Here is a 16982-nt window from a genome sequence, read left to right as displayed (position 1 = left end):
TATTACCTTTGAGGGATTTCATATTTTGGGTGATCCACCTTGGGGTTTAGCTGAGAAGCTGTTCTAGGAACAGCCATTAAAACGGTATACAGATGCCTTAATAGGCCATACACCCATTGTTTTACAAAATATGTAACATCTGCTTTTCTAAAATTTATTTCAAGTATCTGGATGCTCCAAGAATTAGGGCCAAAAGACTGTATCTGTTCAATTTTAATTTGCAAGCCCACAGTTTCATTTGATTTGATGAAACATCTGCTGATCTTTCACATTTTCATTTCAAAGTAAATTTGTTTGGATAAAAAAATATTTTCATTTAATTTGTCAAAAAACTGAACAAGGTTTCATTATTAAAATGACAAGTCTTCCATAAAACTTCACTAATTTCTCTTGAAGGAAAATTGATTCAAGGATTAGATGTATCAAAATTGATTTTCAAAGTAAACATCAATTGTTTAAAAAAAAAAACTTTTAGCCACACAAAGAGCGTGTCTTATTTAGACATGCAAACGTTGAGAAATTTAAGGAAAATTCCTCCAAGAGATCTCATTTCCTTTGGGAATTCACTATGGCTTGTAAGCTATTCAAACCATAACATTTAGAAAAGCAAATCTACAAATTGACAACCATGTTGACTTGGAAATAAAAACAAAATAGTAACTGTACAAGAAATACACAAGATTCTCACATTAGGAAAAACAAATGAGGCTAACTGAGAGTTAGCATATACGCTGAATGAAATGTAAAGATTCCCATTTTGGTCCAAATAGAAGAAAAGACTTGTTTGATCACCAACCCCTACAAATTTGCCCTTAAGTTTCTTAAGGGTGACCGCGGATCCTTATGAAGTCTTAAAATGTTTCAAACTTCATTTAACTGAAATAAGGCCTTAAAAAGTATTACATTCTTTTAAATTTCAGGTTAATGGGTCTTAATTTTTTTCTGGTCAATGCCATGTGACTTGACAAGAAAGTTGAGAAAAAAAGACGAAAACGTAATAAAAAAGAGTTAAGAATTAGGAGTGTCCATTAGGGATGCGGTACCAAAACTGGTGCCATATCATCAGTTTTTAAGTGAGACGTCTAACGCTGCAACAGTTCCAACAGGTGTGTTTGCTAGCGGTACACACATGGAGGATGTGACTAAAGTGTTGTTTATCAAATATAAGTCTAGGAAATTTGACTACAAAGGAGGGAGAAATGAATGGCCTTTTCTTGTGGCCAGTCTAAGGCACACCTGTGCAATAACCATGCTGTCTAATCAGCATCTTGATATGGCACACCTGCGAGGTGGGATGGATTGTCTTGGCAAAGGAAAAGTGCTCACTGTCACAGATTTAGACAGATTTGTGAACAATATTTCAGAACTGGATATTTTATGTATGTGGAAAATGTTTCACATCTTTGAGTTCATACCATAAAAAATGGGAGCAATAACAAAAGTGTTGCGTTTATATTTTTGGTCAGTGTATCTGTAGACACCCTGATCACACTGTTTAATTAAATTCAATGTGGATTTACCAGGGTATGACAAGTCTCACGGATTTTGGAGAACATTTCTTGCATAATGAAATAGGCGAACTTGGCATAATGATACATACAGTGATTAAAAAATAATGTACTGAAAAAGTGAGAGTATTGTTTTCTACAACTGAACAATGTTAAAAATTACTGTCAATAAATTTAAACTTAGCTGTCATGTTGCATTTTCTGCAAAGGGTGATTATTGCAGATAAAACAGGCAAAAATGAATGAACACACAGGTCACTAAAAAAAACCTGCTTTGGCACTTGGCTCCCCTAGGCATTCTTAGAAGTGATACTGCATTATCGCACTGTTTTTTGTTTTGTTTTTTTGCTTAAAAATCATTATGGTCAGAAATATACGTCGATCAAAACGTTTTTAATGACTATTTTGCATCTCAATTAAAAATTTTGTCCTACATTTTGCTTTTCTCGAGTTTAGAATTCTTAAAAGCAAGGCTAAACTTGATTTATGTCTTTAATAAATATGTTTACTATCTCAACAGTTGAATTTTGAAGTCTTTAATTTGATAACTTAAATCTTAAAAACTTATATTTGACTCTAAGATTGCAAGATTCAACACTTCATTATTTCTTTGGCCTCTATTCTAAGTCTTACTTTTCTGCAGAAAACATATATGATATTTTTTGATATCTTCTCTCAAAAAAAAAAATTGCAGTTTATAAGATAAAAAGTGAAATTGGAGTCATTTTAGTGTAGCAAAGCTGAAATTGAATCAGAATTCCTCATAAAAAAACATCTAAAAAACACTTTTCTCCCCTATAGATAATTACTTAATTGCTTAATGAATCATTTTTTCCTTTTTTTTTATGTTTGTGGGTAGAAAAAGTTGAAATCAAATGTAATTTTGCTGCATATTTATGCAGGTCTGTCAGAATAACTGATGCGACTCGGGAGGGCAGCTGCTACATCGTAAACTTAGAGAGGCAGAACCAATGAGGAATCAGCAGCCTGAGAATGATGAATTCAGAGGTTATGAAAGGGCAAACCGCAGCTAAATGTAATGTGTTATTGCTTAACTGTCATTTAAAATATACAACAAAGTTTTGCTACACTGAGTCTACCACCCCGACTTTCTTTTTATTATGAGAGCAAAGTCAATCCCCGTCTTGTGTTTAATTTCAAATGCTTAACAAAGCAGAGTTCAAACAAAGAGTTCAAAATTTAAATGGAAAAAAACAATTGACATCAGTATTGTTTCAGTGTAACACATTTCACGCATGAGAAACTTCTGAACAGCTGGCTCCGAAGGGAATAAGCCGCGCTACTCACAGCTCTCAATCTCCAGAGTGCAGTTCTGTTCGTCCAGGGGGTACCTCCTTAGATCCATCATACAAGCAGCCGTTGTGGTTATCCTTTAGAAGAAAGCGTGGAGAGGGAGAAGACGTTTAAAGAAACGGACAGAAACAGTTGGGAGAACACGGATCTGTGGGGAAAGCACTGCATGGACATAAATACAGTCATGCGTGTGAAGGCAGTGTGGGATTGATTAAACCGGTGGACTCTGTCGATTATCTATACAGAAAACTCAATCTTCATCTGCCTTTTTTACCAACTGCCCTGGTAGGTGTCAGATATTCCTTCAAACTATTCGCACTGTCATCTTCAAGAAGGATTGCTGCACATCTTTCAAACTAAAAATGCTGACTGTGAGACTGTATACATAATTAGGCTATAGGTCACAGGCAGACAAGCAATTTTCACTCCATCTATGAATTAGGTTCGCGTCCCTCCTCGCTGCCCAACAAGCTGTAAATATAGGTTATTAAAGAAACCCAGTTTTGGCAGGGTTTAGTGCCTGCTCATCTGAACGGCTCGTCCCATTGTTCATAAATACAGGAGCTGATGATCACACAATTCAAATAATGCACCAAAGTGAAATGCAGATTCAGAATAATTTTGGCAAAGTCTGGCCTGATTAAAAGCTGGCTGCTTGGCATTTAGCCACTTGATGTCTTTATCCAGTTAAGACTCTGAAGAGGCTGTGGAAAGCTATTAGCTGATATTATTATACAGCTAAAATTACAGCAACATATGGGGTTTCATCAATGCAGACTTGATGCTTTTACTTTCTACACCATTGCGTGCATAAATCCTTTTTAACCACTAACATGTCTGTAAGGACACCTCCATTTCCTGTCTCTAATTATTGGTGTTCAGTGTTTCAGTCCAAATTATACACAAGATAAAAAAAAAGACTTTTTAAATCACAATTTTCCAAATTGTATTACCCTTTTATAATATCAGTTTTTAATTTTTATCATGGTGTAAAATATGTCTAATTTTTTAGCAGAAAAGACAGGTTTTCTCCCATATTGCTTAGATAACTGTCTGGTTATTGTCATTGAACAGTGTTAAATAAAAACAAATTGTGTGTAAAAGAAAAAAAACAAAACACCAAGAAAAATAAAAGAAAAAAAGTGTAGCTGTGCTATTGCAGAAAGTAAGTTTCTAGCTGTCAACAAGCTAACTAAACAAAGATGTTAGCAGGGAAATGGGTTTTTATGTAAATCTTTGCCAGTTACTTTTCTTTTTAAAGGGAGAATTATTTTAAAATAGGACAGTAATAATTTGATATCAATATTTAATTAATTGCCCAAAAAATTGTATTGTATTTTACAATTGTATTGTAAAATTGTAAATTTTAGATTAAGTAAATCCTATTGCGCTGTCTCAGAAAAGTGTCCTCCTGAAAGTTTTGGACTATGGTGTCAAAAGAGTAAAAAGGCATCAATGAAGAAGTAGAAACAAAAAGGCAAAACCAAATCATAAAGTACAGAAAAGGGAGACTAAATAATATAAAGAAATAACATTTTAATCCAAATCACTCTTTTCATTTTGATGAGTCATGGAACCCCAATGCTACGTTCATACCAAATGCGAGTCAGCCAATCTGTGCCCAATTCCTCTGTTTGTTCAAATCACGCCGCAGGACCTCTGATCGCATCCGTACATCGACTTCACATTAAAACTGGATGCCCCTGATGCACAAACTGCATTTGGTGTGAACGCAGCTTAAGAGTTTTGCTGTGTACATTGTGTGTACTTGGAGCAGGGACATCTGCTGAAAACCAAAGTTTTAATAATATTTAATCTCATGTTAACAAATAAAGGTGAAACAAAATCTGCAAGGTTGTGAAACTCAATTACATGGGCATGAAATTAAAAAATAATTCTAAAACGTTTGTGGTAACTTAGACCAAAAATACCACCAATTGTTTAGCTAAGAGAAGCTAAACTAAAACTATGAATTGATTTCTTTTCAGATGTTTGCTGGATTATATGATGGAAATTTCCAGACAAGAAGCATTTCGACAAAGTAAAAATGTATAAATAAGCAAAGAGGAGCTTCTAAAGCATGTGGAGGAACCATATGCACCTTAAAGATCCTAGTGGATCCTCATAATGGTCACACCTGGTCAATTCTGGGGGATGGGGTTCCCTTTTTAAATTAACACGATCACTGTGAAACAAACAGCACCAATGAGCTGATTCGACATCAGATCAAAGGGTTTCATGTTTACTGGTTTAGTAAGCACTTTTGCCCAACTTTAAAGGGGAAAAAATAGATAATTTAGACCACTTAGTGCTATGATTTCACCTTTCAAGCAACATTTCCAACTTTACCAGACATTAATTTATGTGGGAGCTCATAACCCATAAACGACGTCACACTTCGCCCGCTCCCTTTGATCTCTTGAAAGCCCTTGGAGGTCTACATCTAAATAATCTGAACTCTACTTGCATAATCAATCGTAGCTGTTAATTGACTTTAAAGTACAAACACTGACAGATGCAAATGCAGGTACACATCCACACAAAGACCTGTGCAGTATTTCTGCTGCGCACAATGATAATTCAAAGCTCCCATCCATATTTATGGGTCATAGAAACTGAACCTGCATGTCGAAAACATCAATGAAAAATTCAAAACAAGTGCTTCATGGATATTAAAATTGAGGTTAAATTCGGCTGTGTGCCTCACGACTAACCAATTCCAGTTTCTAATGCCGGTGTGCCCTTGAGCATGGCAAAAAATACTCTGGCTGGTCAGACTCAAAAGTAAAATAGGTTTGTGTCCAATCCCCCAAATAAAAGGTTTAAATGGTAAAATGGCGTATACTTGTATAGCGCTTTTCTATCTGCAAGGACAAAGCGCTTTTACAGCCACACACTCATTCACACACTGGTGGCCGCTCCGCTGCCAAACACAGGCACCCGCCTACCACCAGAGGCAAGGTGGGGTTCAGTGTCTTGCCCAAGAACACTTCAACTCATGGGCGTGCAAGGCGGGAATTGAACCTGCAATATTACAATCATGGGTCGACCGCTGCACCACGGCTGCCCAACTTAAAAGAAACTATCAAATGTAGCTTATTAGTTTCAGTTTCAATCAAGTGATTTAAAAAAATTAAGGCTTTTTTTTTTATTTATTAAGGATTAATAAGATTATTTATTTTAATATACGTTATATACGTCTAAATAAAAATAAAAAAATCCAGATAAAAACAGATTCTCCACAAGTTTATTAAACTGAGCAACACCAACAGTTGGTCTTTATTTTCATTTAATTTTAAGTTCATTTGTTTCCCACTCCAGAGTCAGGTGTTTTTATTTTTGCCTGTATCAAAAACAAAATTCAGGATGTAATTTGTCTTTTTTCACATTTAAGAAAACAAAAGAGCAAAAAAGTGTAAAGAATTAGCACAGTTGTTAAAGTTCAAAGAAATACTGCTCAATTTAGATCAAAAACTCGCTCACAAATTGTAGAAATACCAAATTCCTTGAAAGTTATCTCCCATTTCCTACACTTTTCACGAAGCTCATCAACATGTAAAGCTATTTAAAAATGAGCTGCTTATCATAATGTTCTGTTATACTTAGGACTACATTATTCAACAGTTTTGGTGAATTTTAATGTGTCTAATTTGTGGATTTCAACTTTGAATTGTAAAATACCATTTTGTTACTCTAGAGTCTAAGCTGGTGTTAGTGTTAAATGACCATAGTTTTGTTTGGTTGTCTTTTTTAGAAAAAAAGTTGCTATTTTTTCAAAAAAAATTTGGAAAGTAAGAGGTCCTTGAGACTGGGCTGCAGAACAGTGCTAATAACAATTCAGAACAAACCAGAAGTGAACATATGAGGATAGTTTTAACCTTTCTTTGGAACCAAAGCTGTTCACATTCCAGAAAATGTTTAACTGTTCTTTTTCAACCAAAGTTAAATGTAATGTTCAGCGCAAAGAGGCAAATAGAACTTACCTGAGCCCGTAGAGAACGGTCCCATCTGGGTGCAGGCGGATCATGCGGTTTTTGACTGTCACGCCATGGACAAAAGACTTCTTGTCGTTAAGGAAGTAGGTGTCAGGAACCCAGAGCTGGTCAGCTACCCTGTTGTCCAGAGTCAAGTTGAGGGGGATTCCTAAGTAGGCTAGGCGCTTGTCCCGCCAGTACTGCTGGAAATACATTGTCAAGGTGTAATCCTGTGGATTACAAATGAAAGAAAATTAATAATATGCCACAGAAAATGTTTTTCTGTTTTACAAAACATATTTAGATTAGCATTTGAGATAATAAAGTAGGGTTATGTTCCAATGATGTTGATGAATGAATTACGCGTAATTATGGGTAAAAATAGGGAATTGATGAAGGTATTATGAAAGGAGTAGGAGTAAGAGATGGATTCACGAGGACTATCCATAAGTAAGACAGGAGGATAAATAGTAGATAAAGAATAGGTAAGAAATGGATAGATTAAATGTCAGAGTTAAAAAATGGAATAGATCATATAGGCTAGTAAATGAACAGATTTGGATATAGGATGGGTATGAAGAAGGGATGGATGGGAATATGAGTGAGGCAAGACTGGATAAAGAAAATTAGAGGAACAGAAGGTGAATAAATTAGAGCAGGGCTGGCCAACCCTGGTTCTCAAGAGCCTCAACCCTGCCTGGTTTCCAGTCCTGCTGACTACCTAAACCAGGTGTGTTCAGTCAACCAGGATGTGAAATCACTTGAGACTGCCAATCAGCAGAAAGAAGGTCAAGGAGAGCTGGAAACCAGACAGGATTGTGGCTTGAGGATCAGGGTTGGCCAGCCCTGATTTAGAGGAGGTATAGATAAACCAAGATCAAAACGGTCAACAATGAGGAAATGGAGTTAAAAGAAGCAAGACAGCAAAACTGAACTGTTTTGGTTGGGAGCTGTACTTGTCTTGGTTTGAATACATACACCTGACAGGGGATTATCAGCGGTTGAAACATGGGTGAGGCATGTTCCTGTTTCCTTTTTAAGTATTAAACCTGTTTAAAAATGTGTTTTAAAGGGAAAAACTTGAACTTAAATTGTTTTTTACTGAAAGGCGTGTGGCTTTTTCAAAAGACATTTGTGAAATCCCAAATTATTTTTCCAAAATTGTGTCTTAAAGAGGACTGTAGACCCTAGATGATGCCTAGTGTTAGGAGACATAAAGGGAACAAAAGAGTAAGAAAATGTAAAAGGAAGAAAGAACACATGGATGACTGAATGAGTAGATGAACTGAATGAGGTACGGATGGATAAGATTGTGTGGACGTGGTAGGAAGGAATGGATCATGCAGGAAATGAATTTATGGATTTGGTAAGTGCATGGTAGAAAGATAAGATAAATGAATTGATGATATGGGTGAGGCCTGGCTGTATAAGGAGAGCGTTCTGGTAGGAGAAAGAAACTAGTGAATGACAGGTGTGTAAGTAAGACAGAATGGTTCAGGGGAATGACGTCCAAAGAAATCAAGACAACAATGGTTTGTCTTGGTTTAAATAGACCTGACTGATGATTAGAGAAGGTTGTCAGGTGAGCAAGGCATGGTCCTGCTTCTGAAATTTACTCCACTACATTACCTCTATTATAAAAGTTGTGTGTACAGTGTTCCCTCGTTTATTGCAGGGGTTGGGTTCTAAAAATAATCTGCGATAGGTGAAATTCGCGAAATCGGATTATGGATGTTTCAGGCTGTAAAACTCCTCACTACACACTTTTTACACTTTTCTCAGACAGACGTGAACATTTCATTAACTCACAAACAAACTTTCATTGAAAAATATGTCCAGTTGTATAGAACGAAGACAAGAATCTGATCGCGATTGAACATTTAGGTAGACTTTGCAAACTGAATGCATTCAATACAAGAGACACAGCACAGAGATTGATTGATAAGGTCTACAGCCAATTAGGTGCGCTGTATAATAGCTATTCTACTCATCAGTATGGTAACGGTCTAAACCCAGCTCACGTTCCCTATTAGTGGGTGAACAATCCAACGGTTGGTGAATTCTGCTTCACAATGGTAGGAAGAGCCGACATCGAAGGATCAAAAAGCGACGTTGCTATGGGATAAAACATGCGTTTATGGATTATTTTTATGAAATCCTGCGTTGCTCTTTTCCTAGTACTTAGTTTTCAAGTCAAAACCCAAAAAGGCGCAATTACTTTTCACTACGTGATAAAGGTTGACAGCAGAACCTTCAGCAAGGTCTACGTGGATGTCAATGAATGCCCTAAATGTATGCAACATTTCCACACAATAACCTCCAAAGTTCAAACACAGTCTGATTTTATTCAACAAAATGATCAACACCCCCAATTTGTCTGGCGGGATGATACTGATAGTCCAGTTTTTTGAAGAACATCGCCTCTCTTTTTGCATTAATTCAAGTAATATTTGACCACAGCAGAAGCAGTACCAGAGGACGAAGGGCCTCCCTCCTCCTGTCCACATCACTAATCCACTTACCCAAGCTAACAGTCTCTCTCCTCTATTTCTGTTTCTCTGTGTTTGCACCTCTCCCCCCCTCCTTTCTTTCTTTGGGCAATGCCATGATGTCCCCTCTGCCCGCTGTGGTGTGGAAAAGAAACCACCCTGCACCAAGCTGCCACTGGTCAATACGCACATGTCCTTTTTGGTGCTGCAGTGTTCACGTTTCGCATTCGACACAAACCCCCCAAAAAAGGAGATTAAAGTACAGCCGCTGAGATGAGCGCAGCTTACCAAAATGTGAATGTGAATGTTACATAACCCAAGTGGTTATTTGTCTCTTCCTGCACCCAGAACCACTCACTTCAAGCTAAAAAGGCTAGTATATTTGCATTTGCATGAGAAAAAAAACTGCAATGTACTTTGTTCACAAATGTCCAGTTGTCTAAACTCAAAAAGCTGTTTTCTTTCAAATTCAGAGAATTTTTTTGGTACACAGAGAGGAGAATGGAAGATCTTAGTCAGCACAGGGTACAGATTGGTCACAGCAGGACAATGAAAGCCTAATGGCTATGAGCCATAGATGTAGGATGATGGTACCATGTCATATTCAGTAGATTGTAAAATATAAAAAATACAAAGATTGCAGAATATTTTAGTGCAAACAAGAGTAGATTAAGGACAAAATGTCCAGTTGTTTTTTTAAATTATCACCAGGTTTTATGGTGTAAGTAGTCCAATTCTGCCAACTAAAAGCAGTTCCTGAGATTTCACAGTGCCCAACCAATCTGCACTCTCCACAGTTTAGATAGTTGTTATCCACGTTATCACTCTAGCTCATTGGGAAGCCAGGAAAAGAACAAACTGAAAAAATACCAGTTTTTAGGTAAGCTTAGCATTTTTAATCAGCTTTCTGGGAGTTCTCAAGTCACTTTTGAACCATTGCAAGCCGTAGCTGTGTTAGGTACGGGTAGTACGGGCGGCTGCCCGGGCTGCCAGTTCAAAGGGGGCGCCGGCTCAGCACTTGAAGTAAAAAAAAACAAAAAAAAAAAACATATGAAGTCATATATATATATATACCAACAAAACGCACCAAACAAAACGTTCTAAATGGCAAATGAAAATATTACATATTTGCTTTCAAAAAAAGTGTTTTTTTGTTTTCAAAAACTATATTTTCGCTTGAAACACATGTTTTCACGTTGTTGTTTGGCGTTGTGACTCTTGCTTTCTTTCTGTTCTTAATTTTATGTTTACAAGTTTCATTTTAGCATGACATATCTGCCATCAAACAGTCTGCTGATTGGTCAAGATTTTATCCAATCAAGTGTCTCTGTCTCGTATTGACAGTGCTTGGAGGCAGACACGGACTATGGACTTTGTATCGGTTCTGTTCGACTGGGATTCTGCAGTCCTCAACTATTCTGTCCCGTTTTGCTCCGAGTAATACCCAGTTTGTGGTGCAGATGAAAAAGTTTTTCAAAGCATATATTTAATATTTTCATTTGCTGCATAGAACGTTTTTTTTGCAATGTGTTGGCATATAAATCCCTTCATAATATCACGGTGTTTGGAACGGCCTGAAACCTGCAAATTGCAGCTGCACGCGATCCTGCTGTGTAACCAATGTTTTTGGTCATAAACTACACAAAACCCAAGAAAACACATAGGACCACCTAGATTTAGACGCCAAACATTTACCATCTAAAAGAAAATCTATAAACATTCATCTTTTTAATGCATAAAAACTGTTTTCAAATATTTCTTTGTTTTTTTTCATGCAGACGCTTTAAGAAACCTAAAAATAAATGACTATTGTGTGTATTCGGGGATGCTTCCACAGCCAGCCATCCATTTTAAAGTGACTTTTAATAGAAAAACGTTCACAGGGAGGAGTTAATTCTTCTTGGGGTTCCTGTAAGTGACACCAGAATAAATCCTTGTCATTTTCCTTGGAATTTGTGGCACAACGAATAATAAACGTGATCAGTCTTCCCTCCATTTATGTAGCTTTTGTGGATTGATCTCAGCATGTGGTGGAGGTTAAACTCTCCGTGGGATTCAGCCACGTCTCGCCCCCCTTCTCCTCCGCTACCAACGGTACCCTTCATCACTGCCTCCAAATGACTGATGTCTTTCACGCTGAATCGGTTTGACCCCTGCTCGACGCCCCGAACCACAGCAGTTTCCATCTCCTGATGAAGAGTCAGCAGGTGGGAGTCTCAGCGACTGCCTTGTATCACATAAATGATTTAAATCCACTGTGTAGCCCATGTAAACACGCGGCCCAGGAATCCTCATCCGCCTGGGAGACAATCAGCATGAATTTCAGATGAGGTTACCTATCCTGGTTTCTTTGAGGGAATTAAGTTCTGAACCAGGGCTACACAATATGAATTATTGACAACAACCTCCATTCCCTATACAATCCAGCTAACTATAGACTTTCAGCTACAGTAACAGTTGCTCCCTGCGGCAGTGTTGTACCATCAAGAAAATGGCCAGATTTTTTTTTTCTTCTTCAAAAGCTTCTCCTAAAGGAAAATGAACTTATTTTTATTGGAGGAAAATAGATTATCCTCTGTATGAACCGTGGTTTTGTTCTGCCATGGTGAGATCGGGGAGCACTCCCTGGGGACAGCCCCGGGGTGGGACAGCACCGGGGTGGTACAGCACCGCAGTGCGGGGATATCCCTGAGAGAGCCCCCTCCTTCTATTGTAAAAAAAAAAAACAGCGTCAAAAGTGAGAACGATAAATTGAGTTTGTTTGCTTTAAATCACAGTGTTAGCCTTCAGTGTATAGGATAACTTCTTTACCTTCTTATCTCTTATGATGTATTGCCTCATTACAAAAAAGGCAAAAGAACATAAGAAAAGGATGGAAAACAAATAATGTACAAACATTCTTCCTTTATATGAGCAGCCCCCACTGTGCCGCTACCATCAAGCTCTTCTTGTAATATTTATTGCAGTATTTCTTGGAAAAATATATATATATTTTCCTGATCCTTTTTTATTTTTGCTTTAATGGAGCGGTTGGAACAAAGGGGACTAATTTATTTACAAATTTGCTTCAGAACAAAATGCCAAATAAGCAAAAAACAATCAATCTGGAAATGTGAAGTTAGAGAGATAACGCATTATACAATAAAAAAGAAGCAATGAGTTTGAACAAATAAGCTAAAAAAAGATTTTTAAATGTATTTACTGGAGCAACTCACATTAGCGCTTCTGCTAGCAAACTTTCAACACCACAGAAATTCATGCACAAAAACAAAGAAAAACTAGTGTAGCATCATTAAAAATAAATGACAATTGTAATTATGTTAATTAATTAAGGGGTCACCAACTTGGTGCCCACAGGCGCATGGTTGCCCAGGAGGCCCATTTATAGCGCCTGCAAAATACCAACGATCACAATGGAGTTCAATATAATGTGTAAAAGTTTCATTAATGTTTGGAACTAACTAGGAGTGCAACTGATCACTATGGATCACTATGCCACGGTTCCGCACACACACGTACCGCAAATTCCGATCCCCCGCCGTTCCCATTCCTCGTGCGCACCCCATAATCCATCATTTAAATCCGATCCGATCCGTTCACAACAATCACAGTTTGCGTTTCAGGTTTGCGTACACAGTCTTTGTCTTACCATGCGTCAAAGTTGCTGCTTGACGCTTGTCCAAAAGTGTGTTAACCCGAAGCTCCCGTCGCGTGTGGGAGGAGCTTCCATTAAAAGGTTTTCTCGACCTCGTCACGGAGAATGCGGATGTTGTGAGGACACAGTGATCAAATGTAAAGTAGTCAATTCTGACAATTCTGAATTCTGATTCTCTTCCTTTTCCAATTTTTCTTTCCCAAGATGCATTATCTCATTGCATTGCAGACTTTTTTGATGAGGCGTCTAGTCAATGGGCAGACAAATCACAGACTATTGATAAAGCTCACAGTATAAGGCTGAAAATATTGCACAAAATGTAAAATTTTCAATAATTAAGTATTCAAAAGACTCAAAAACCTGTTTTAACAAGATTTATGATTTCCTTGGGTTATAAAGAAGTGATTTTTTTGTACCAGCATTATAACTAGTGTCCCTCCTGACTTTCCCAATGCTTGAGCAGATAAACATAGATAAATTAATGTTTCGTGTTTATACATGTTTTTCTTCTATTGATATGTGAGCAACCAATTCATACTGTTAAAATAACTACTGCTAATTATTATTATCATTACTATACTAGTCTGTGATTTTGTTTTTAGGGAAATATGTGGTAAACAGGTCCTGTGTATCCCTTTGTACTACTCAGACCCCATAAAATAGCCGTCATCCTTAAAAAGGATGGTGATTCCTGAATGAAATAAACGAGTACGTAAGCTGCAGCAAATTGGGAACCTGTCCAGGGGTGTACCAGGTCACCTGACAGTAGCCAGGATTGGCTCCAGCAGCCCAGAAACACCAAGAGGGATTCAATGCAAGATTGGAAATTCCAATGGACTAAAATAGTACATAGGGTTTTGTGAAACTCACATTTTTATTTCAAATTTTGTTGAGAAAGATTAGCATTTTAAGGCTTCAGAATAACAATGCAAAAACAGAGATGAGGGGCATCTATTGGCAAACAGAAGTAATACCAACTTCTCAGGAAGCATTTGCAACACCTTTAGGTTTGCTGTCAATAAATCCAGAAAAGACAAATGTGGTGATCAAAATCAGTGAATGATAAATGCAGATAATATTTACTTTATACTTGTGAATCTCAAAATATTCACCTTTGTTGTTGAATAACACATTTGGTTAAAAAAAAATTACATGAAGACTTTGAAAAATCTCAAAAAAACAGCCTTGAAACCAATGTGGTTTGGATATGAACTGGAGCTAAAATAATTGAGATTAATAAAACCAAATGGTAGATTAACCAACACGTTTTCTTTAATTTTACATTCTTGACAAGTTGCTGAAAAAAATTTTTTTTGTAAAAATTTGTATTTTTAAAAACGGGCACAAAAAAGTTATTATTTGAAAGCCAACAAACATTTATTGTTGTGAATCTACAACCATCAAACTCACATGATTGTTAGCACCTACTACCAAAGTTTCCTTGATGAGTTCCTCCCTAATTGAACCGAATTGACATTTGTCGTGAAGCTTTCATTTAAATTTGTTTCATTTGCAAATTAAAAAAACAATCTTGGCTAAATAGTACCATCAGTCAGGCATGGTGGTGGAGGAATGTTAATCATGTCTATCAAAACTAAATGAGAAGCTTTCTGTCCAAAAGCTCCATCTTGGCAGAAACTTCACAAAGCAGGAAACAAACAACCCCAAGCATATCTGCAAATTAAAAAAAAGAAACATCTAAGAATAGGGTAAGGGTTAAACAGTTGCCGTAAAAGCAATTAATGTAAAGAGAAAAAAAAAGCCTCCTGAGATTACATTTGTATTTAGATTTAGTTTGACTATTTGGTCACTTGAAGCCATTTTGCTCATCAAGCCAAATTGACCCATTGACATTGCACTTTCCAAGTGACCAACAGTATTTTTCACACATCAAGGGGAACAAGGGGCTACATCCTTCAACCCAGTGTTTTTCAACCAGTGTGGAGATGGTCAGGTGTGCCGTGGGAAATTGCCCTCATTAACTGATCTAAAAACATTTTCCATCTCCAGGATATCAGCTCTGTGTTCATCCAAACAGGTCCTGATAAAACACAGAGTATTTAGGAATATGAAAGTTCATAAAATACTTTTTTCTTTGTGTTTATTTGATTCTATTAAAGACATTTTAAAAAGAATGACAGTACCGCGATTTATCCGTAGCGTCAGCTGTTTTCAGAAAAGTCCCGCCCCTTTTACTGTCTCCACCAATCATTTTTGGCGGCTTAATCACATGTCATCACTTTCGTGTTCTGATTCTGCTCGTAAAGTCTCTCAGTTCCAACAAAAATACCAGCTAAAGCTCGTCTTTAGCGGTGTAGCTTTCCACAGAATCCGGTGTCAGACTGTGGAACAAGTGAACAAAACAAGTTTAGAGAAGCGAGTCTATCTGCGTTCGGCGGGTGATTGTACTACATCTCCCATGATGCATTGGGTTAAAGTGACAGCGTCTTGGCGCACAATGAGTCGTCTTTGTTAAACATCTTGAAACCACAACGAACACACATCAAACAGTTTTTTAATTCTTCTAACTTAACTTTTATTACGTCTTTTAGAAAAAACAGCTGCAACTTCCAGCTTTTTCTGCCAGAATTATCACAAAAATGCACGTGAGATTGTGGAGGGGCTGTAGATCAATACAGACTATGAGTTTCTCCTTTTTGTTTTTTGTTTTTTTTCTGGATGCTGGTGTGCCGCGGGCTTTTTGTCAAGGTTAAAGTGAGCCGTGGCTCAAAAAAAGTTGAAAAACACTACTTTAACCAAGAACATTTGACTTAAAAGACGAGTACTTCATCTTTCAACCATACACACTTTAAAATAAGGATTATGTGGTGACTCCATATTTTAACAGTTGATGTTAAATGGGGAATAAAACTGCCATCTGGACTTTTTACATCTCAGTAAAAAGGTACCAGCAGTGTTCCTCTGATTTCTATCAGGTTTTTTTTCCTCCCAGCTTAAAGCATCATATCCATTACAGTAAGAGGAGACTGTTTTCTAATGACCTTTACAATAAGCATCATTATAAACCTTATGTGAAGTATACAGTCTAATTTAGTGGGTCTTGATTGGTTGAGTGGCAATAAAACAAATGAGGCTTCAGCTCATAGTTTAGTGTCACGTGCTTGCCATCAAAGCAGGTACTGTACCTGAAGATCAACCTAAAAATGATCAAACGGCGTTCGAAGACGTCACCTCCATACGTGCGTCCTTGCAACGTTTTGGCTCGGCAAACCAGGAAGTTGCCTCACGGCTCCCTCCAAATCTCACTGATCATCACCTCATCCCACAGCATGCTCTCTCCCGAGGCCAATTACGTTCCATCAGGCAGGAAGCCGGATGCCGGATAAAAGACATGGGATATATTAAGCTACACCGTGAGCCCTGAGAAAAGCAATGCTTTCTCCGCTTAGCTGGAAGACCTACATAAAATAATTAGGGTGTGACAGAATTCAAACATCTGATTTGGATGTGCATAGTCAGCTTCATGTCAGGTGTTGGACATTTTTTTCGAAAATCCAGAATCAAATAAACGAAAGACGCTCTTCTGCAAAATCCTAAAAACGAGAGCAGGCAACAGGAACATTTGGAGATCAGATCTTTTCACCTCTCCATAATGACAGCTTTCTTCTTCTTCTTCTTTTTTTTTTTAACACCCACATGCAGTCGTGGGTGTATGGATGACTGGTTTGTTCAGCCTGTTACTGTGACTACATTCGCAGAGCAGAATCTGACCATTCCTGTTCAGATCGCTGCAGTTTTGCCACAACGTCAGTGCAGAAAAAGGTTAGGAGAAACACCAAAAGCACACCTACACCTCTTACTTTCCAACCAATTAGGTTAACAACAGTGTTTGTCCCTGTCTAAATGCAGCCTAACACCATTTATTTCATATTAACCAAACATTAAAAGCATTATTCCATTTTTGAAAAAACTACTTTCTTGCAACAAAACTAGTACATTTTTAAGTGATTACCGCTGAACTTGCTTTAAAGCACATTTCTTATTCCCTCGCTCTGATCTCATCCTGGTGTGTTTCTCGTCA

The 16982-nt window shown here is 37.4% G+C and overlaps 1 protein-coding gene across 4 annotated transcripts in view; it reads right to left on the bottom strand.

Moving 5' to 3' along the window:
• LOC101170407 (gamma-aminobutyric acid receptor subunit beta-3) overlaps positions 1 to 16982 on the bottom strand; it is an 81746-nt gene that overhangs the window by 22662 nt on the left and 42102 nt on the right. For all 4 annotated transcript variants that reach the window (XM_023965682.1, XM_023965685.1, XM_011484886.3 and 1 more), the window contains 2 exons: positions 6806 to 7026; positions 2817 to 2899 (listed from right to left, as the gene is read on the bottom strand). In XM_023965682.1, the coding sequence (XP_023821450.1) occupies positions 2817 to 2899; positions 6806 to 7026 (304 nt within the window). The remainder of the gene's footprint in view (positions 1 to 2816; positions 2900 to 6805; positions 7027 to 16982) is intronic.

This window comes from Oryzias latipes, chromosome 2 (genome assembly GCF_002234675.1).
Source record: "Oryzias latipes chromosome 2, ASM223467v1".
NCBI classification, from domain to species: Eukaryota; Metazoa; Chordata; class Actinopteri; order Beloniformes; family Adrianichthyidae; genus Oryzias; species Oryzias latipes.
Note: the sequence above shows the minus strand (reverse complement) of the source record. Positions and strands in the feature narration are given on the sequence as shown.